The following is a 19,647-nucleotide window of genomic DNA, read 5'->3' on the forward strand; positions in this document are numbered from 1 at the left end:
CATGGGATTGTTTGCAGTCGACCTAGGACTTGAGCCTGAAGAAGTCGACCCATTAGAAGACAGCGTCATCTCCAACAGACGCAAAGTCATAATGTTGGCACTCAAACGTGTAATTTTCTCCACTTATTGGAACAGAGATGACTATATTAAAGCCAAGTGACCAAGAACAAGATGACCTCGGATGGACAAAGCTTCCAAGACCATTATGCCAAACAAACTGTCACTAGAATATTATGACAACTAACAAACTTGGACCCTTGACATGTCCATCACCAACATGTTTTAATAAGAGATGAACGTACACATTTGGCTTCCTTGCAATGTTTACTTCAAGCAGATATCTCCAAGCCGAGGGTCAGTCTTCTCTGGATTCTGATGGGATCTGGCAGCCTTCTCCCTCCTTCTCTAGGTCCCCCACCTTCATGATGGGGGAAAGGTTTATGTAAACCGAACCCCGGAGGTGGACGCTAAGACAGAGCTCCAGTCTTTCCTTCTAAACCAAAAACCAATTGACTTCCCTCTCTTCCTTTGAAAATGTACAAATGTCACACATCTAGGCACTCCCTCCCCTCCCCGCCCCATGGCATCCCTGCCATGAGGTCTATCACTGGAACCCCAAGAGCTGCCTCTATATGATGGCCAAGCCTGGGCAGCCTAGCAACAAGGGAGGAAAGAAGAGCTTTCCTTCAGGAATCTGGGTTTCCTGACCCTACGGGAGTGTGTGGTTGGTGTAGCATCCTTTCTGCTTCTCCGCCCTTTCAGCCATCCACCCATGCTCATAATCCACAGCGCTGGTGCTTCACAGAGAGAAAGAGGAAACCTGAGTAAACTGTTTTCTTCCCCCAAGAGTCGCCATCAGTCTGGCCAAGGAGGGAACCAGAAAAGATGCCCGAAACGGCCTCTACTGCTTCCAAAGGGGAGGCCCCTGCTTTGCCTTTGGACTTGAGTCTCACCTCTCTTCGGCCTCAGACACCCAGCTCCTGGGGTAACAACTTTCTGAGGTTGTCATCTGGTATAAGCCCAGCCGTTCCCATGGACATATCTGGATCCCCTGAAGCCAGAGACAGCAACTCCAGAGGAGGGTGGGGGGCACATGGCTCAAGTTCAAATGCATGTCCATCTGCCAGAGTCATCGCTAGTCAGGCCCTGGGGAGGCAGACAGAAGGGCCACTTTTGGACATTTCTCAGACCCTAGGAAATGTTGCTCAGGCCACACCCAGTTACCTGCAATTTCAAAGAAGAAAGCCTTGGGACCAGGGATATAGGAGAACTGACTGAACAAGTTGGGTTGGGAAATGGCAGGTGTCAACTCACCTGGATGGGCAGGTGTCACATGGGTCTGGGCCTGGTCTCTGTCTACAGAGATCAGATCATTTGTTGTTGTTCACTCAAGATGTGACCAGCTGATTCTGGATGGCGTCACCGAACACTTCCAAGGTGGCACTTTCCCCATGCGGAGCCACAAGTTAGTAATGTACCTCCCCTGACACATACAGAGAACCCCCCAGAGCCAACATCTTTCCATCCCTGGGTGGATCTTGATGAATATGAGCAAATGGAGTCAAGACACAAAGCCCTGTTGGTCCAGGTCATACTGTCAGGTTCTTGGTGGTGGCAGTGACAGTCAGGTCCCCCAGCTGGGCTCCACCAGCTCTCTGCAAGCTATAGCCTCAGAGATCAGCTCAGCCCCCCAGCAGTCACTACTCTTGTGAGCCAGAGTTCGACCTGGGGACACCAGTGCCATGCGTCCCGCATCCGACCATCTCCTGGCCCCACTCCCGGTGGCTGGATTCCTGTAGTCCACGGCCTTTGGTCTCGATGGGCAGAAAGCAAGAGGCCAGGGCGGCCAGGAGGCAGCAGCCGCTGTAAACCACCAGTGTCAGGTACACAGAGGATTCCAGCATCACCTGGGAAAGGAGATGTACACAGGTGAGAATATCCCTTCTGAACCGGAGGCACCATCAACTGTCAGTAATCTTAGCAGGCCAGGCTCTGTTGGAGTGCTCCATGCGATGGTCTTATTTAGTCCTCTGAGAGCTGGGTAAGGTAGGGACTTTATCCCCATTATTCCCATTTTATACAGGAGGAAACTGACGCTCAATAAGGGTAAGTAGCATACCTGTGATGATTCATTTTATGTGTCAACTTAGCTAGGCTATGATCCTCAGTGGTTTGGCCAGACACTGGACTGATCACTGTTCCACGATATGATGTGACGTGACGTGACGTGACGTGACGTGACGTCACGTAATGTAACGAACTTCCATGATGTGATCTGATGTAATTAACCAATGAGTTGAAAGGGGAGTTGCCCTGGGGGTGTGGTCTGGCTCTAGAATGTAAATGGATATTATGGCAGAGGTCACTCTTGCAAACTTGCCTTCTCCGTGTCTCTCCCTCTCTCTCTTGATTTTGCACTTTCCTTGTCACCTGACCTAAAGGATTTTAGGATCTTAGGATGTAAGCCTGCAGAAGTTTCCAATCTGCCACCTAACCTGCAGATTTGGGACTCACCAGCCCCTACAGCTGCATGAGCCATTTTCTTGAAGTGAGTCTCTCTCTCTCATTACACACACACACACACATACACACACACACACACAAAATGAAATAAACCAAACCCATTGCTGTCAAGTTGATTCCAACTCATAGCAACTCTATAGGACAGAGTAGAACTACCCCATAAGGTTTCTAAGGCTGTAATATTTATGGAAACAGATTGCCACATCTTTCTCCCTTGGAGCAGCTGATGGGTTCGAACTGTCAACTTTTTATTAGCAGCTGAGTGCTTAACCACTGTGCCACCAGGGCTCCATACATATATTTGTGTGTGTGTGTGCGTGTGTGTGTATATATATATATATACATAGACTGTATTTTTACACAAATAACACATGTCTTCTATGTCTGTTTGCCAACCATGCCCTCCCATTGCAAGATATTTTTGTAAGAAAAGTGCTATGCTAATATTTTTACAACGTGTAAAAAAAGTTTGGCATAGCAGTACTATATATATATATATATATCGACTCGACGGCAATGGGTTGTTGGTTTATATATATATACACATACATATATATACAAACACATCTCACTAGTTCTGTTTCTCCAGAGAACCCTGACTTAGACAATATCCAAGTTCATAGAGATGATAAGGATGGGACTGAGATCTGAACCCAGGCCCGCCAGGTTTAAGAGTGTGTACTTTCCCAGGGCGGTGTCTCTGCCAAATACCCCAAATCACACAGCAGAGCTGAGTCGCATTTCCTCATCTGCCAAATGGGCACAAGGGCAGTAACTAATTGCCATCAAGTTGACTCTGTCTCATGGTGACCCCACGTGTATCAGAGTAGAACTGTTCTCTACAGGGTTTTCAGTGGCTGATTTTTTAAGATATAGATTACTGGGCCTTTCTTCTGAGGCACCTCTGAACTGCCAGCTTTTCCATTAGCAGCTGAGTGTGTTAACCATTTGCTCCTCCCAGGGACTCCAGGAGGCTGGTAGCCACCTCCTGATGAGAGGATACCTGGGCAGCACCTGACACCATGCAGACACACGGGAAGTTCTCAATCGTTATTAGTCAGTAATGACACACAATGGCCCAAAACAACAAAGCAGAATAGAAATACTTGGCTACAAACAAACTGGATATAAAAAGCAAAATGATTTTAAAATAACATCTCTAAAAACGGACAGAGACCCATCAACAGAGGGATGGAGAAAGAAAATGTGGCATGTACGTACAATGGGAGATTATTTAACCATAAGGAGAAATGAAGTCCTGATACAGTAAAACCTGTGAAAGCTGGAACCTGTATAAGGCAAAAACCTGCCAGAGAAGGAAAGCTCAAATAGTGTCCATGAAAACAAGCGATAGAAAAGTGGTAAGACTGTACCCTGTCAAAGGCGGAAAACTCGCGAGACCTGGAAAAACAAGGCAGTCCTGCTGAGTTCTGGTTCTCACAGGTTTCACCATATGTGCTGTGATATAGATTAGCCTCAAAAACATTATGTTGGGTGGAATAAGTCAGATACAAATGGACAAATATTGCATGATCCCAGTTGTATGAAGTAATCCAGAACAGGCAAGTGCATACAGACAATAGGTTATTAATGATTACCAGGGGCTGAAAGAGGGGAGAATGAGAAGTTACTGCTGAAGGGGTACCGAGTGCCTGTTTAGGGTGATGACAAACGTTCGGAAATAGACGGTGGTGATGGTAGAACAACATGGTGAGTGTAATTAATGTCACTGAACTCTGCACTCAAAAATGGGTGAAATGCGATGACTGCCCTGACAGGGAACTCAACAGAGAATCCCCGATGGTCTGACTGAGACTAGAAGGACCCCGAAGGTCATGGTCCCTGGACCTTCTGTTAGCCCAAGACAGGAACCATTCCCAAAGCCAAGTCTTCAGACAGGGATTGGACTGGATTATAGGATAGAAAATAATACTGGTGAGGAGTGAGCTTCTTGGATCAAGTAGACACATGAGACTGTGTGGGCAGCTCCTGTCTGGAAGGGAAATGGGAAGGCCAAGGGGGACAGAAGCTGGCTGAATGGACGTGGAAATAGAGGGTGGAGAGAAGGAGAGTGGTGTCTCATTAGGGGGAGAGCAACTAGGAGTACACAGCAAGGTGTATATAAATGTTTGTATGAGAGACTGACTTGATTTGTAAACTTTCACTTAAAGCACAATAAAAAAATAAAAATAAATCTCTGTTCATAGACAGATACTACTATATAAAATAGAAGTACCTCTTCTAATTGTTTATAATGTAGGTGTGGGAAGTATATTTAATAAAACTTTTATGACAAAAAAAATTTTTATTTTTTTTTATGATTAAAAAATGGTTTAAATGGCAAATTTTTTGTTATATAAATTTCACCACAAAAAATGTTTTTAAAAAGGATAGAAATGCTTCAAGGCACACACACATAGAGGTGTAAAATCTGCAATAACACCTAACTGTCCAACACTCAGAAGCAGGGACTGGGGCATTTGTTTTCCACTAAATCATGTTGGCTTTCGCCCACATTGTTTTTGGCCAAGTCATCTGGAGCTCCCAGGGCTTTCTGCATAGGAAAGTCCTGGCTTTGATTCCCAGCTTCCTCCTACTTCCCATGTGTGTGGTCATGGGCAAGTTCAAGTGCCTTTCTTCTTCTGAGCCTATTTGCTCATCTGCAAGCAATACTTCTTCTCCGTAGGGTAGGCTGTTAGGATACAACAAGGGGATGCACCCAGAGAGTTCTGTAGAAGGTTCAGCACATAGTGGCTGCTGGTAACACACTGGCTTTGTGACTGCCCCCCTCCCCGTATTTGGGGTGACACCTACCTGAGCAATGAACGGAGTGATGAGAGCACCCACTCTTGCCATGCCACTGCAGGAGCCCAGGCCCAGTGCCCTCGTTGCAGTGGGGTAGACCTGAAACACAGCAGCCAGGTAGGGACTTCTGAAAATGCAGGTCCCTCCCTCCTCCCCAGCTGAGGCCTGACAGGAGAGTCCCCCGCGGGCAGGCCTCAAGTTAGGGTGACCCCACTAAGGGATGGGAGACTGGAAAGGAGGTAAGAATTCAACTGAAAAAGAGGGCAAAGGGCTGAGCTGTGGGAGGGAACCCAGTATGGGGGTCCTCCTTGCCCTCGGTGGTGGGTGGTCCCCATAGACCCCTCCCTCCAGGAACTGCACAATCAGGATCCAGGTCCTGCTCCACCTGCCACTTTTCATTAGTGGCATCACCTTGAAGCACTACCCTGGACTTTTAAGTACTTTCATAGATACAGTGATTTAAACGCCCACACAGTTTCCCTCAAAATTTGCACTCGATTGTAGAAACATGACTAATCTCCCCCGTTGCAAAGTAAGAAGGGACTGGGTATCCTCCAACCACAACTGGTTGCCATTGAGTCAGCTCCAACTCATGGCGACCCATGTGTGTCAGAGTAGAACTGTGCTCTGGCCTTCTGGGTTACAGTTGGGTTCAGCCAATGGGAAGCACCACTGGAGGATGGGAAGGGGGGAGGAGAGAAGGGCTGGGGTATTTATTCCTCTGCTCCCTCCCTCCCAGGTTGCCTCAGGCCTGCTGTGTCACTCAACTAGATGTCAGCTTCTCTCAAAGCCACCCTCTCCACACAACTCTCTCTTGGGACCCAGAAGGAGCTCCCTTCCCTCACCTCATTAACCTAGGGTGGTTACAGCTGCCCCAGCCACCCCCGCCCCACTGCTTTATCACTTGTTGGTTTCCCTCAGCCCTGCCCCCACGCCACTGTAACTAGCCCCTTTATTAAACTCCTCTTAACTACCTAGTTACCCAGTTTGACTGATGCATGCTGTGACATATATTGGAATCGGCAGGGAAAAATTTGGAAGAATATACACTGAACTATTCAAGAAAGTTGTCTCTTGGACAAAGGGGATGTGGGGAACTTCCATTTTTGGTTCTTGATAGTTGTGTAACATTTGGATTTTTACACTGAGAATACATTTTTCTAAGCAGGAGAAAAAGACTGAAAAATGAGTTAAAATAGTGAAAAGCTCCACAGTCCCCACGCAGAGCCAAGAGCAAATTTTCTTTCCGAGGAACCCAGGCGGAGTATTTCTGGAGAGCTCCCACCCTTCCAGCCCCAGCTGCTCCCAGACACCTCTCCTACCTCAGGTGTGTAAACATAGGCTGCTTGGAAGCCTCCAGAAATAAACGCTCTTGCAATGAAGAGTAACATGGTGAGCACATTTCTAGGGAGGAGGGAGAAAAAAGCAGATGAGCAGCTATTATTTCTGTGAGCTTGTTTCAGCAAAGTCCTATCTGCCCAGGCAGAATGGGCACCCCAGTAATTGACAAAGGCCACCCCCCCAACACACACTCATGCAGGCACGCAAGCTCGTGTGTGTGCACACATGCCCACTACATACATTCCAGTGGCCATCTCCATAGGCCTGTTTTTATAAGTGTATCATTCTCTAAAGCACCAGGCTGAGAAACAGAAATATTTGAGGTACCCAGGTTGAAGGTAAGGTTGGAGAGAAGTGATAGAACCAAGTGAAAGCTCAGACAGGAAATTCTGGGGCAGGAATTGAGCCAGGAGCCAGCTGAGCTAGGGAAAGCAAACATCTATCCAGTACTTTTAGGATAGTCCTCAGCCCCAAACCTCCGTTCAACTGTTCCGATAGGTGTCCCAGAACGCCAACATTTTCAGGTCTAGGTTACGTCTCCCAACCTTCCTCAGGCCAGGATGTGGCCCCCTGGTTCCTGATCAGGTTTGGTCTGGAGCCCCTCAGAGTTCAAGAGAAGGACAGGCCACTTGCATATTTTGAGGATGGAAAAATGGAGAAACCCCAAAACAGAATTAGAAAACAGGGTCTATTTTAAATATTTCCATTTGGCAGATTAATGCTTTAACACACATATAAATCAAACAGCTATATGCCTGGTCTTATTAGGAAATGGTGTCAAAAGTCTAAATTTGATGTAGTTGGGGTGAGACCTTGGTCAAAATGCCCTCTTGTCCACACCCCCGTCAGAACCCTCGACCCTGAACCTGATCTTTTGGTCAGTTGTGAGGCTGTCACGAACCCCAGTTCTAGCAAGTGGCTAGTAGGGAACAGGCGAGACCCCTCAGATAACCCCAAGGAGGTGTAATCCGCAGCCTGCAGGCCCAAAGAACCACTGACCACAGATATAAACCTCGGGGCCAAAGAGAGCTGGTCTACCACCCACCTTCCAACACAGATAAATAGCAGGAGGCTGCAGAGGAAGAAGATGGCGAAGCACAGGGCCATGGTCTTCTTGCGGCCCAGGCGGTCGATAATCCACAGAGTCACAAGGACACCTGGAAGGGGAGCAGGGGCTCTGTGAAAGGCAGCTTCTGACGTGGCCACCAATTACTCCACTTCCTGGTCTTCACACCCCGTGCAATTCCCTCTCTTCGAGTGGGGGCTGGACCCAGCAGCTCACTTCTAATGGCTAGAATATGGCCAAAAGGATGGGATGCCATTTCTGAGATGAAGTTATAAAAGATCTGACTTTGTCTTGCTGGTGGCCTCTCTCTCTGGCTCTCCTCATGGGTTTGCTCTGACGGAGGGGGCCACCTGGCAAGGAACTAAGGGTGGCCTCTAGCCAACAACTCTATGGGGCAGTTCTACTGTGTCCTATAGGGCCACTGTGATTTGGAATCGACTCGACAGCAACACGTTTGGTTTTCTGGTTTCTGGCAAATAGCCAATGAGGAGCTGAAGCCCTCTGCCCCACAACCTTCAAGGAATGTGAGTGACTGTGGAAGTGGGTCTCACCCTAGTCGAGCCTTCACATGAGATCACAGACCCTGGGCCAGTACCTCAAAAGTAGCCTCATGACAGATACTGAAGCAAAGGACCCAGGTAAGCAACTACCAGATTCCTGACCCACAGAAACTGCGAGATAATAAACATGTATTGCTTTAAGCAGCTAAATTTTGGGTTAATTTGTTATGCAGTAATGGATAACCTAACAGGTACCCAAGGAGTCTGAATAACGGCATTCACTGAATCCAGGTGAGATGCGTAAGTTGGAAGTCAGAAACAACTGGGTTCTAAGGTTTTGCCTGGCTTCTAACTTGCTGTGTGGTCTTAGGCTAGTTCCTTGCCTTCTCTGAGCCTCAGTTTCTTCATATGTAAAATGGGAATAAATAACTCTCTACCTCAGTAGAGGCAGTATAGCAAACATAGCGCTTAGTAGTAATCATAATTAAAATTTAGGCTAAGCACTTTTACATCTAGTATCTTGTGTAATCTTCAGAAATACCCTCCAAGTTCCAGACAGAGCAATTAGGCAAGAAAAAGAAATAAAGGGCATCCAAATTGGTAAGGGAGAAGTAAAAGTATCCCTATCTGCAAATGATATGATCTTATACACAGAACACCCCAAAGAATCCACAAAGGAACTACTGGAACTAATAGAAGATTTCAGCAAAGTATCAGGATACAAGAGAAACATACAAAAATCAGTTGAATTCCTCTACACCAACAAAGAGAACTTCAAAGAGGAAATTACCAAATCAATACCATTTACAACAACCCCCAAGAAGATAAAATACTTAGGAATAAATCCAACCAGAGATGTAAAAGATCTATACAAAGAAAACTACAAGACACTACTGCAAGAAACCAAAAAAGACCTACATAACTGAAAAACATACCTTGCTCATGGAAAGGAAGACTCAATATTGTGAAAATGTCACTTCTACCCAAAGCGATCTATAGATACAATGCAATCCCAATCCAAATTCCAATAACATTTTTTAATGAGGTAGAAAAACAAATCACCACTTCGTATGGAAAGGGAAGAGGCCCCGGATAAGTAAACATTACTGAAAAAGAAGAACAAAGTGGGAGGCCTCACTCTACCTGATTTTAGAACCTATTATACCGCCACAGTAGTCAAAACAGCCCGGTACAGGTACAAAAACAGATACACAGACCAATGGAACAGAACTGAGAACCCAGACATAAATTCATCCACCAATGAGCAGCTGATATTTGACAAAGGTACTAAGTCAATTAAATAGGGGAAAAAACAGTCTCTTTAACAAATGGTGCTAGCATAACTGGATATTCATCTGCAAAAAAATGAAACAAGACCCATACCTCACACCATGAACAAAAAACTAACTGAAAATGGATCAAAGACCTAAATAAAAAATCTAAGACAATAAAGATCATGGAAGAAAAAATAAGAAGCCCTAATACACAGCATAAACAGAACACAAAACATAACTAACAATGTACTAACACCAGAAGAGAAACTAGATAACTGGGAGCTCCTAAAAATCAAACACTTATGCTCATCAAAAGATTTCACCAAAAGAGTAAAAAGATGACCTACAGACAGGGAAAAAAATTTGGGGCTGCAACATAACCGATCAGGCTCTAATCCATAAAATCTACAAGATATTGCAAAACCTCAACAACAAAAAGACAAATAACCCAGTTAAAAACTGGGCAAAAGATATGAACAGGCACTTCACCAAAGAAGACATTCAGTCGGCTAACAGATACAAGAGGAAATGCTCACGATCACTAACCATTAGAGAAATGCAAATCAAAACTACAGTGAGATACCATCTCACACTGACAAAAAGGCTAGCATTAATCCAAAAACACGAAGTAATAAATGTTGGAGAGGTTGTGGAAAGACTGGAACACTTATACACAGCTGGTGGGAATGTAAAATGGTACAACGACTTTGGAAATCCATTCAGTACTTCCTGTAAAAGCTAGAAATAGAAGTCCATACAATCCAGCAATCCCACTCCTTGGAATATATCCTAGAGAAATGAGAGCCCTCACACGAATAGATATATGCACACCTGTGTTCACTGCAGCACTGTTTACAATAGCAAATAGATGGAAACAACCTAGGTGCCCATTAACAGATGAATAGATAAACAAATTATGGTGTATTCACACAATGGAATACTATGGAATGATAAAGAACAATGATGAACTCAATAGGGGGAGAGCAAGTGGGAGAAGGGAGTAAGATGTATGTAAACCTACATGTGACAGACTGATTGGAATGGTAAATGTTCACTTGAAGCTTAATAAAAAAAAAAAAAAAAGACCAATGATGAATCCGTGAAACATCTCACAACATGGATGAATCTGGAAGGTATTATGCTGAGTGAAGTTAGTCAGTCAAAAAAGGACAAATATTTTATAAGACCACTATCAGAAGAACTCAAGAAAAGGTTTAAACAGAGAAGAAATCATTATTTGATGGTTACGAGGGTGGGGCGGGAGGGAGAGGGGAATTCTCTAGATAGCAGACAAGAAGTATCTTAGGTGAAGGGAAGGACAACACATAATACAGGGGAAGTCAGCACGACTGGACCAAAGCAAAAGCTAAGAAGTTTCCTGAACACAACCAAACACTTCGAGGGACAGAGCAGCAGGGGCGGAGGTCTGGGGACCATGGTTTCTGGGGACATCTAGGTCAAGTGGCATAACAAAGTTTATTAAGAAAATGTTCTGCATCCCACTTTGGTGAGTAGAGTCTGGGGTTTAAAGCTAGTGAGCAGCCACCTAAGATGCATCAATTGACCCCAACCTACCCGGAGCAAAGAAGAATGAAGAACACAAACTACACAAGGAAAGTATTAGCCTAAGAGACAAAAAGGGCCACATAAACCAGAGACTCCATTAGCCTGAGACCAGAAGAACTAGATGGTGCCTGGCTACCACCAATGACTGCTCTGACAGGGAACACAACAGAGAGTCCCTGATGGAGCAGGAGAAAAGTGGGGTGCAGGATTCAAATTCTAATAAAAAGACCGGGCTTAACAGTCTGACTGAGACTAGAGGAACCCCAGGAGCCATGGCCCCCAGACTCTCTGTTAACCCAGGACTAAAACCATTCCCAATGCCAACTCTTCAGACAAAGATTAGACTGGCCTATAAAACATAAAATGATACCGTGAAGAGTGTGCTAAATAGTTCAAGTAGATACACAAGACTAAATGGGCAGCTCCTGTCCAGGGGCAAGATGAGAAGGCAGAAAGGGATAGGAGCTGGCTGAGTGGACACAGAAAATCTGGGGTGGAAAAGGGGAGTATGCTGTCATGTTATAGGAATAGCGACTAGGGTCACATAACAATATGCATATAAATTTTTGTATGAAAAACTAACTTGAGCTGTAAACTTTCACCTAAAGCACAATAAAAAATTTTTTAAAAAAGTAACAAGGAAAAAAAAATACCCTCCAAGATAAATGCTACTAATAGTCGCATTTTAAATACAGGTAGTCCCTGAATTATGAATGAGTTCCATTCCTAAATCTGTCTTTAAATCAAATTTGTACCTAAGTCAGAAAACAGTTAGGTACAATTTGTATCTAATATCAGTTAGTCAAATGCTTGTCTTCATATATAGTATATACTGTACCTTTCTATGCATAAAAACATTAAAGAAACACTTCCAGATACATTAAAAACATTTTTAACATAATACAGTAATAATAATAATAACGTTTTGATATGCATCACACCGTTTGTTATTAAAAACTATTGTATATACCTCAAATTTTTAATATAATAATAGGCTTTATGGGATCATTTCGTAACTATGAGTTGCATGTGTAAGTTGGATGTTCGTAACCTGGGACTGCCTGTACTTATTCAATCAATAAATTAAGTGCCTACTATATGCCCGAGCCCTGGTGGCACAGTGGTTAAGAGCTCGGATGCTAACCAAAAGATCAGCAGCTCAAATCTACCAGCCTTGGAAACCCTACGGGGCAGTTGTACTCTGTCCTATAGCATCGCAATGAGTTGAAATCGATTTGCTGGTAACAGATTTGGTTTGGTTTTTGGGTACTACGTGCCAGGAATTCTTCTAGAAGCATGGATGTGTCAGTGAACAAAGAAAAACAGCAAAACAATAACCATAATAAATAAGAAAAGAAGAGCCTGAATTTCCGAGAAGTAAAGGGAATTGGTGAGTGGCAATGCTGAGTTTAAGTCTTAAGACTTTCATCTTACCCACTAAGCTACAGGAAAGGGCTTTAGAAGAAAGATAGACAGTGTAATACAGGATTGAAGACTCTGGGGTGGGACCAGAGCTTTTGTTTCAGCTCTCCTGGCTGTTGAACCTTCAGTCTTAGTTAAGTTTCCCAAGAAGCAGACTCTGGGCAAGGAGGCAAGTGAAAGGTATCTACTTGGGAGGTACAGTTCCTGTTCTGCTGGACAAGTTATTTGACCTTTCTGAGCCTCAGTTTCTTCAGTTGTAAAATGGGAATAATTATACTACCTCACAAGATTAAATGAAAAGCAATTAGCACAGTGCCTGGTATAGAGTAAAAAAAAAAAAAATTTTTTTTTTTACTCAATCAATACTAGATGTTATTACTGTTATAATTATTATCACTCCTTTCAAAGGAAAAGATAGCTCACCTTCGCATTATGTGTAGGCTTGGATTTTCTACAGCTCACTGACCTTTCCCAGTGTGACTGGTTTGTGAAGCAATTCTTCATGGGTCTCTCGTATTTCTGCACATGTCGTGAGCCAAGGCACTAGCTGCCCTTTCATTCAGACTCTCATTTCAAGGATGTTTGTATAACAAGCAGCCTTGAAGGATAGAATTAGTGTCTTCCTCTGGAGCAAAGGGCAGATTTGTTTACTGTCCAGTAATAATGGTGTCTCGCTGTGGGGCAAAATTTGGACAAGTTTCTGGCAGTCCATTACAAAATGTTTGAATTCTCTAAGCTTGGGGTTCCTCAGCTGTATTGCAAATCCATTTCATGGGTAGCATCTACCTGGGCTCTTTGCTTCACAATATACTACTCATGCTGATATCCTATTCATGCTGCTTGCTGTGCCATGAGTAATAATGTCTTTAGTCTCTGACCCAGGAGTCTCATATCTTCTACCAGCATGCATGTAACTGGGTTGGTAAATTTGTTAATAGTATTCAAGTGGGGTAAAATCTCAGCCCCTTCACAGTTCTGGAAAACTTATAACTAAAGTTTAAGGAAGAAAAAAAAATCCCCTGCTCACCTAGAAATGGGATTTGCTTCTAAGTAGCACCAGATTGTGCCACCAGCCCAGCAGCTCCACGTTCTCAGGCTTCCCTGGCCCAGACCCACCTCATGCAGGTGTTTTACCTGGGAACTCAGAGAGGGTAGTCCACAGCAGGTCCATGTAATCATCTTCATTCAGGTACTCACAGGCCAGGCTGCATTTGGCCTCTACCGTCTTCTTCTGGCTGGAGACTGGGGGGCAGAAGGGAGGCAGAGAGAGAGAAAGAGCTGTATACCAGGCCTTGAATCACGTCTTCTTGCTCCCCACACCTCCTTCTCTGGATATGAGATAGCTGGGGTTTCCATCTCTAAGTATGGAAAGAGCCCAGGTTCAGAGTCAGACAGACTTCACCGTGAATCTCAAGCAGCAGTGCTACAGTTTCATCTTTCTGAACCTCAGTTTCCTCGTAAAACTGGGCCTAATGAAACCACTGTGCAAGGTAGTCGAGAGAATGAAAATAGGTTGTGTATGTGAACATGCTTAGCCCAGAACTGGCACATAGCAGGTGCTTTTGTGGAGCTCTGCTGACGCAGTGGTTAAGAGCTCGGCTGCTAATCAAAAGGCCAGCGTTCAAATCCACCAGCCATTCCTTGGAAACCCTATGGGGTGATTTTACTCTGTCCTATAGGGTCGCTATGAGTTGGAATTGACTTGACAGTAATGGGTTTAGGTGCTTTTGTGGCAGACGGACTCTAGGGGGAGGCCTCCATGATCCCTGCCGTTATGGGTTGAATTGTATCCCCCAAAGAGACATGTTAAAGTCCTAACCCTGGTATCTGTGAATGTGACCCTGTTTGGAAGTAAGGTTTTTCTTTTGTTATGTTAATGAGGTCAAACCAGAGTGGAGTACAATGGGTCCTAAACCTAATTACATCTGAGTGGTGTTTTACAAGGGGAGTACAGAAACAGACATACTGATACACACAGGGAACATATCATGTGAGGTTCATCTATAAGTCAAGGATCATCAAGAAATGCCTGGGGCTACAGGAGCTGAAAGAGACAAGGATTTTCCCAGACGGCTGTCAAAAAGTGAGGGACAGCCTAGCCCTGCCAACACCCTGAATTTGGACATTCAGCCTCCAAGACTGTGAAACAATAAATTCCTGTTCTTGAAAGCCACCCACTTGCGGTATTTTTGTTACAGCAGCACTAGGAAACTAAAACATCTGCCTCCTGGTGTTCACATCTTTCTGGGATTGTGGGTGGGAACTGTGACTGGGACTTGCTTCTAACCAATGAGATACAGCAAAGGTGACAGTGAGCACATGATCATGTGTATGTGATCCTGTTACATAAGATTGTAATGCCTGTCTTGCTAGGACCTTGTCCCGCTGTCTCCCTTGATGACCATGAGAAGGCAAATGGCCATGCTGGTAGCGCCCGTGGCAAGGAACCAAGGGCTTTTAGTCCTACGACCACAAGGAACTTCATACTGCCAGAAACCACAGGAGCAGGGCATTGGATTCTTCCCCAGCTGAGTCTCTAAATGAGAGCCCAGTCTTGGTTGACCCCTTGATCGAAGCCTAGCAGAGGACTCATCTAAGCTGTGCTCAGACTCCTGACCCACAGAAACCGTGAGACAATAAATGTGTGTTGTTTTAAGCTACTACATTTTGAGGAAGAGTTTTTTAATTCTCATGGAATCCAGATTTCTGGGCTTCGTGGAAGTTGAGGTGACCTACCCATGTCGTTGCCCTGAGATGATCTTTGAACCTTAACTTGGGTAAAGTGGTTTCTGAAAAGTCACCTTTAAGTAATTATCTATTACAGCCGGTTTCAACAAACAGCAATTCCAAAGGTCAGACTAGAAGCTATGATTTAAGGTCGATCAGTAATTATTTTAATTGTTATTCAAGAAAATGCTGCATGAAATCCTGCAGGACCACAAATTGTTTTATCATCTCTATTCTGGCCCTGTTTCCATGGCAATGTGTAATTACCAGCAATAAATGGGACCATAAGAATCTGTAAAAGAATTTCTTCTCTGGAACATTTTTGACTCTCTAGTTGGAAATGTTGCCCTGACTTGAAAATCATGACTTCCATTGATTTCTATTATTGGCTTAATATTATTTTTGTTTTAACAGTTTGTAGTAATATTGTTATTCAGCAATAGGTAACTAATGCATGCTCATTTCTGCTCATCTCCATCACCCTTCACCCTTTATTGAAAGTAAATCAGAGTGGAACCTGGTGGCCAAATACATGATGGCAATAAGACTCTCACTCTTGGTCCAGGATGAATTAATTGTGAAGGGTGAACTCTACATTGCTGTATTCCAGCCCTTCCTTTACCCGCAAAACACTGGACTGGTCTCCTAAAGATAAAGGGGTAACACCTATCTGAGTCAGTCATTTAATAAGTGAAACTCAAAGAAGGTGAGTGTCCCCCAAACATCAAAAGTGCTTCCCACAGCTTCCCCGTCTCAGATGGTGGCATCTCCACGCTTCTAGTTGCTCAGGTAAAAAGCCCTGAAGGTATCCTTGACTCAGCTCTTTGTTATATTCCATAGTCAATCCATCAGTAAATCCTGTTGGCTCAACCTTCAAAATCTATTAGAACAGGATCAGCTGCTTTTCAGCACTTTCACTGCAGCCATATTGGTCTGAGCCATCCTCATCTCTCACCTGAATCACTGCAATAGACTCCCAGCTAGCCTACCTGCTTCTATACTTGCACCCCCCTCCTGCCTTTAGTCTATTGCTAACACTGCAGCCAGAGAGGTCCTCTTAAAACCTAAGTCAGATACATATTTAAAGTGCTGAAAGAAAACAACTGTTCACCAAGAATTCTATACCTGGAAAAACTTTTCAGAATGAGGGCAAAATTAAGTCACCCCCGGAAAAACAAAAGCTGAAGGAGTCTGTGATGACTAGACCTGCCCTACAAAAATGCTAATGGAATTCTTCAGCTAGAACTGAGAGAATAAAACATGTCCTGCCTACTGCACCCTTGAAGAAGACCTGGTGGTGCAATGGTTAAGCACTCAGTGGCTAACCTAAAGGTCTGCGATTTGAATCCACCCAGCGGCTTCATAGGAGAAAGATCTAGTGATCTGCTTCCCTAAAGATTACAGCCAAGAAAACCCTATGGGACACTTCTGTCAACACAGTGTATCCTTACGGGTTGTCTCCGTCTGTCATTGTCTTTCAGCTATTTTGTTGTTGTTAGGTGCTGTCCGTGGATTGATTTTCAACTCATGGCGACTCCATGTGACAGAGTAGAACTGTCCCATAAGGCTTTCTAGGCTGTAATCTTTACAGGAGCAGATCACTAGGTCTTTCTCCTGAAGAGTTGCTGGGTAGGTTCAAACCACCAACCTTTCGGTTAGCAGCCAAGGGCTTAACCGTTGCACCACCAGGGCTCCTTTGAGCTATTTTACAATTCTGCAAATCAAAGAATTCTGACAGTAATGCAAATTATCCCTGTCCATAGAAATGCAAAAAGCATCTGGGGGTGGGGTGGTTCGCTGATAAAGACAGGTTGCAATACTCACTGCTGCAAATGTCTCCTGCTTGAAAAATTTCTGTGGTGAGCAACACTAATCCATAATAAGAAAACGCATTGGAAAACCTGCCAGGAAGTAAGCAAGAAAGGTAAGGAAATGAATGAACATAGAAACGCAAATCTCCTTTTCCCCTTCCCCTTGGGAGGCACTTCTGTGTGCCAGTCTTTGGCCCTGGGCCACACTGGGCCTATGGGAGCCTTACTGGGGTTCTCGAAGCAAGTAGGCAGACTGCAAGTATGAAGCATGTCGTTGTTGCTGTCGTGTGCCATCGAGTCAATTCCGACTCATAGACACCCTACGGGACAGAATAGAACTGTCCCCATAGGGTTTCCAAGGCTGTAAATCTTTACAGAAGCGGACTGCCACATCTTCCTCCCGAGGAGCCTCTGGTGGCTTTGAACCACCAACCTTCTGGTTACCAAGTGAGCGCTTTAACCGCTTCTACTAGGGCTCTTTCCCGTAAAGATTACAGCCTCCGAAACCCTATGGGGCAGTTCTTCTCTGTCCTATAGGGCTGCTATGAGTTGGGACTGACTCCATGGCACACAACGACAACATCTTTAAGAGCCTCTTTGTAACCTGCAATTTAGGTTTTTCCTTTAAAATACAGATATAAAGTTTCCTTTAAAACTATATTTATCTGCGTAAAATGTGAGTCAAATTAAAGAAAGAGATTTTTAAAATAGTAGTACAGGGATACCTGGATAAGGCAGAAATCAGGACAGTGAAGCCCAAACTAATGCATTTTTTTTTTGCAAACGCACACAAATAAAAGAGCCAAGGGTTCTCTGTGTTTCACATTAAAACAAAACCCCAAACAGCGGTACCATGGAAGTGGGTAAAAGTGATCAACAAGTAGCTCTTACCATATAAACCACAGCAACAAAGTTGTCCATCTAAACTGGGGTGTGAAAAGGTCCCTTATTTTGCCTCGGTCTTCCTGTTTCAAGACAAAGACAGGTTTACTCTGCTCACCTGTAGGAGCCAGGGACAGCCAGCTGGTGGCCTGAGATTGGCAGCAGCCGCTGCTGAGAGGGAGGTTTCTTGTGGGTGGGACATGTGGGGCTCTGGAACCCAGGACTCAAATCCACAGCAGTGCAGCTGAGGAGCCTGACTCCCAAAGGATGGACCCAATGTCCCCCTCTGCTCTGGACCTGGAGCTGGGAAGCAGACTCCTCAGGCCTGAATCCCTCTGGCTTCAGACTCAGGGGCCAGTCCAGCGGTGTCCAACCATTTCACACACACACACACACACACACAATTAATTATTTACACACACAATTAATTATTAACAATTAATGTGCTGAAAATCGATTCACCAATTTGCCAAAAGGTTGATTAACTAAGTAACTAATGTATTTTTTCACAAAAGGAGCCCTGTTAGTGCAACAGTGAAGTGCTTGGCTGCTAACTGAAAAGTTAGTAGTTCAAACCCACCCAGTGGGAGAAAGGCCTGGAAATCTGTTTCTGTAAAGATTACACCCTAGAAAACCCTATAGGGCAGTTCAGTTCTGTCTCATGGGTTGGAATTGATTTGATGGCACCTAACGACAACTTATTTACCATATCTTTTGCTTTACAATGTCTTTTAAAAAATATGCTTAGTAAATATGAGTATCTTCTTAGATATATTTAAGGAACATATCTCTTAGCAGCATTTTGAGGAAGGCTCATTTATTTAAAAATGAAGGGAGCCTAGTTGTGCAGTGGTTAAGTGTTCAGCCGCTAACCAAAAGGTCAGCGATTTGAACCCGCCAGCTATTCCACTGGAGAAAGATGTGGCGGTCTGCTTCCTTAAAGATGTTGTGTGCCTCGGAGTTGATCCCAACTCATAGCGACCCTACAGGACAGAGAAGAACTGCCCCAAAAGGTTTCTGAGGCTGTAATCTTTACAGGAAAGAGCACTAGTAGAAGCGGTTAAAGCTCTCACTTGCTAATTGAAAGGTCGGTGGTTCAAAGCCACCAGAGGCTCCTCGGGAGAAAGATGCGGTAGTCCGGTTCTGTAAAGATTTACAGCCTTGGAAACCCTACGAGACAGTTCTGCTCTGTCCTATAAGGTCACTACGAGTCAGAATCGACTCCACAGCAATGGGTTTGGCTTTTGGTTTTACAGGTGAAAAAAAATTACTGGTCATAAGGTGGTTTAGTCTACCTGTGAGTATGAATAGGTAGACTATGAAGGCTATGAATGGTCTGCGTGAATTCAAGTGTTTTTGTAATATATTATTGAAAAGAAGACAATATTCATTAAATATGCTTATGGAATATATTTGAGAATGTCTTATTTAGTATATTTATGAATAGATTCGTTAATATATAAATAGGAAGAGATTCATTACTATATTTATAGAAAGAATGTATCAGTGATTAGATGTATTAATAAATATAAATCAATGGCCTTCCAGTTGACTCCGATTCATGGCGACCACATGTGTGTCAGAGTAGAACTGTGGTCCATAGGGTTTTCAGCGGCTGATTTTTCAGAAGTAGATAGCCAGGCCTTTCTTCCGAGGTGCTTCTGGGTAGACCTGAACCTCCTGCATTTTGCTTAGCAGCTGAGTGTGTTAACCATTTGCACCACTCCAGG

The 19,647-nt window shown here is 44.2% G+C and overlaps 1 protein-coding gene across 1 annotated transcript in view; it reads right to left on the reverse strand.

Moving 5' to 3' along the window:
* Positions 1 to 595: 595 nt before the first annotated feature.
* SVOP (SV2 related protein) overlaps positions 596 to 19,647 on the reverse strand; it is an 81,037-nt gene continuing 61,985 nt past the window's right edge. Inside the window, exons 10-16 of the mRNA XM_049865908.1 lie at positions 17,927 to 18,000; positions 17,049 to 17,125; positions 13,632 to 13,739; positions 7,715 to 7,826; positions 6,651 to 6,732; positions 5,338 to 5,427; positions 596 to 1,907 (exon numbers count right to left, since the gene is read on the reverse strand). Coding sequence (XP_049721865.1) covers positions 1,701 to 1,907; positions 5,338 to 5,427; positions 6,651 to 6,732; positions 7,715 to 7,826; positions 13,632 to 13,739; positions 17,049 to 17,125; positions 17,927 to 18,000 — 750 coding nt within the window. The 3' untranslated portion in view covers positions 596 to 1,700. The remainder of the gene's footprint in view (positions 1,908 to 5,337; positions 5,428 to 6,650; positions 6,733 to 7,714; positions 7,827 to 13,631; positions 13,740 to 17,048; positions 17,126 to 17,926; positions 18,001 to 19,647) is intronic.

This window comes from Elephas maximus, chromosome 22 (assembly GCF_024166365.1).
Source record: "Elephas maximus indicus isolate mEleMax1 chromosome 22, mEleMax1 primary haplotype, whole genome shotgun sequence".
NCBI lineage: Eukaryota > Metazoa > Chordata > Mammalia > Proboscidea > Elephantidae > Elephas > Elephas maximus.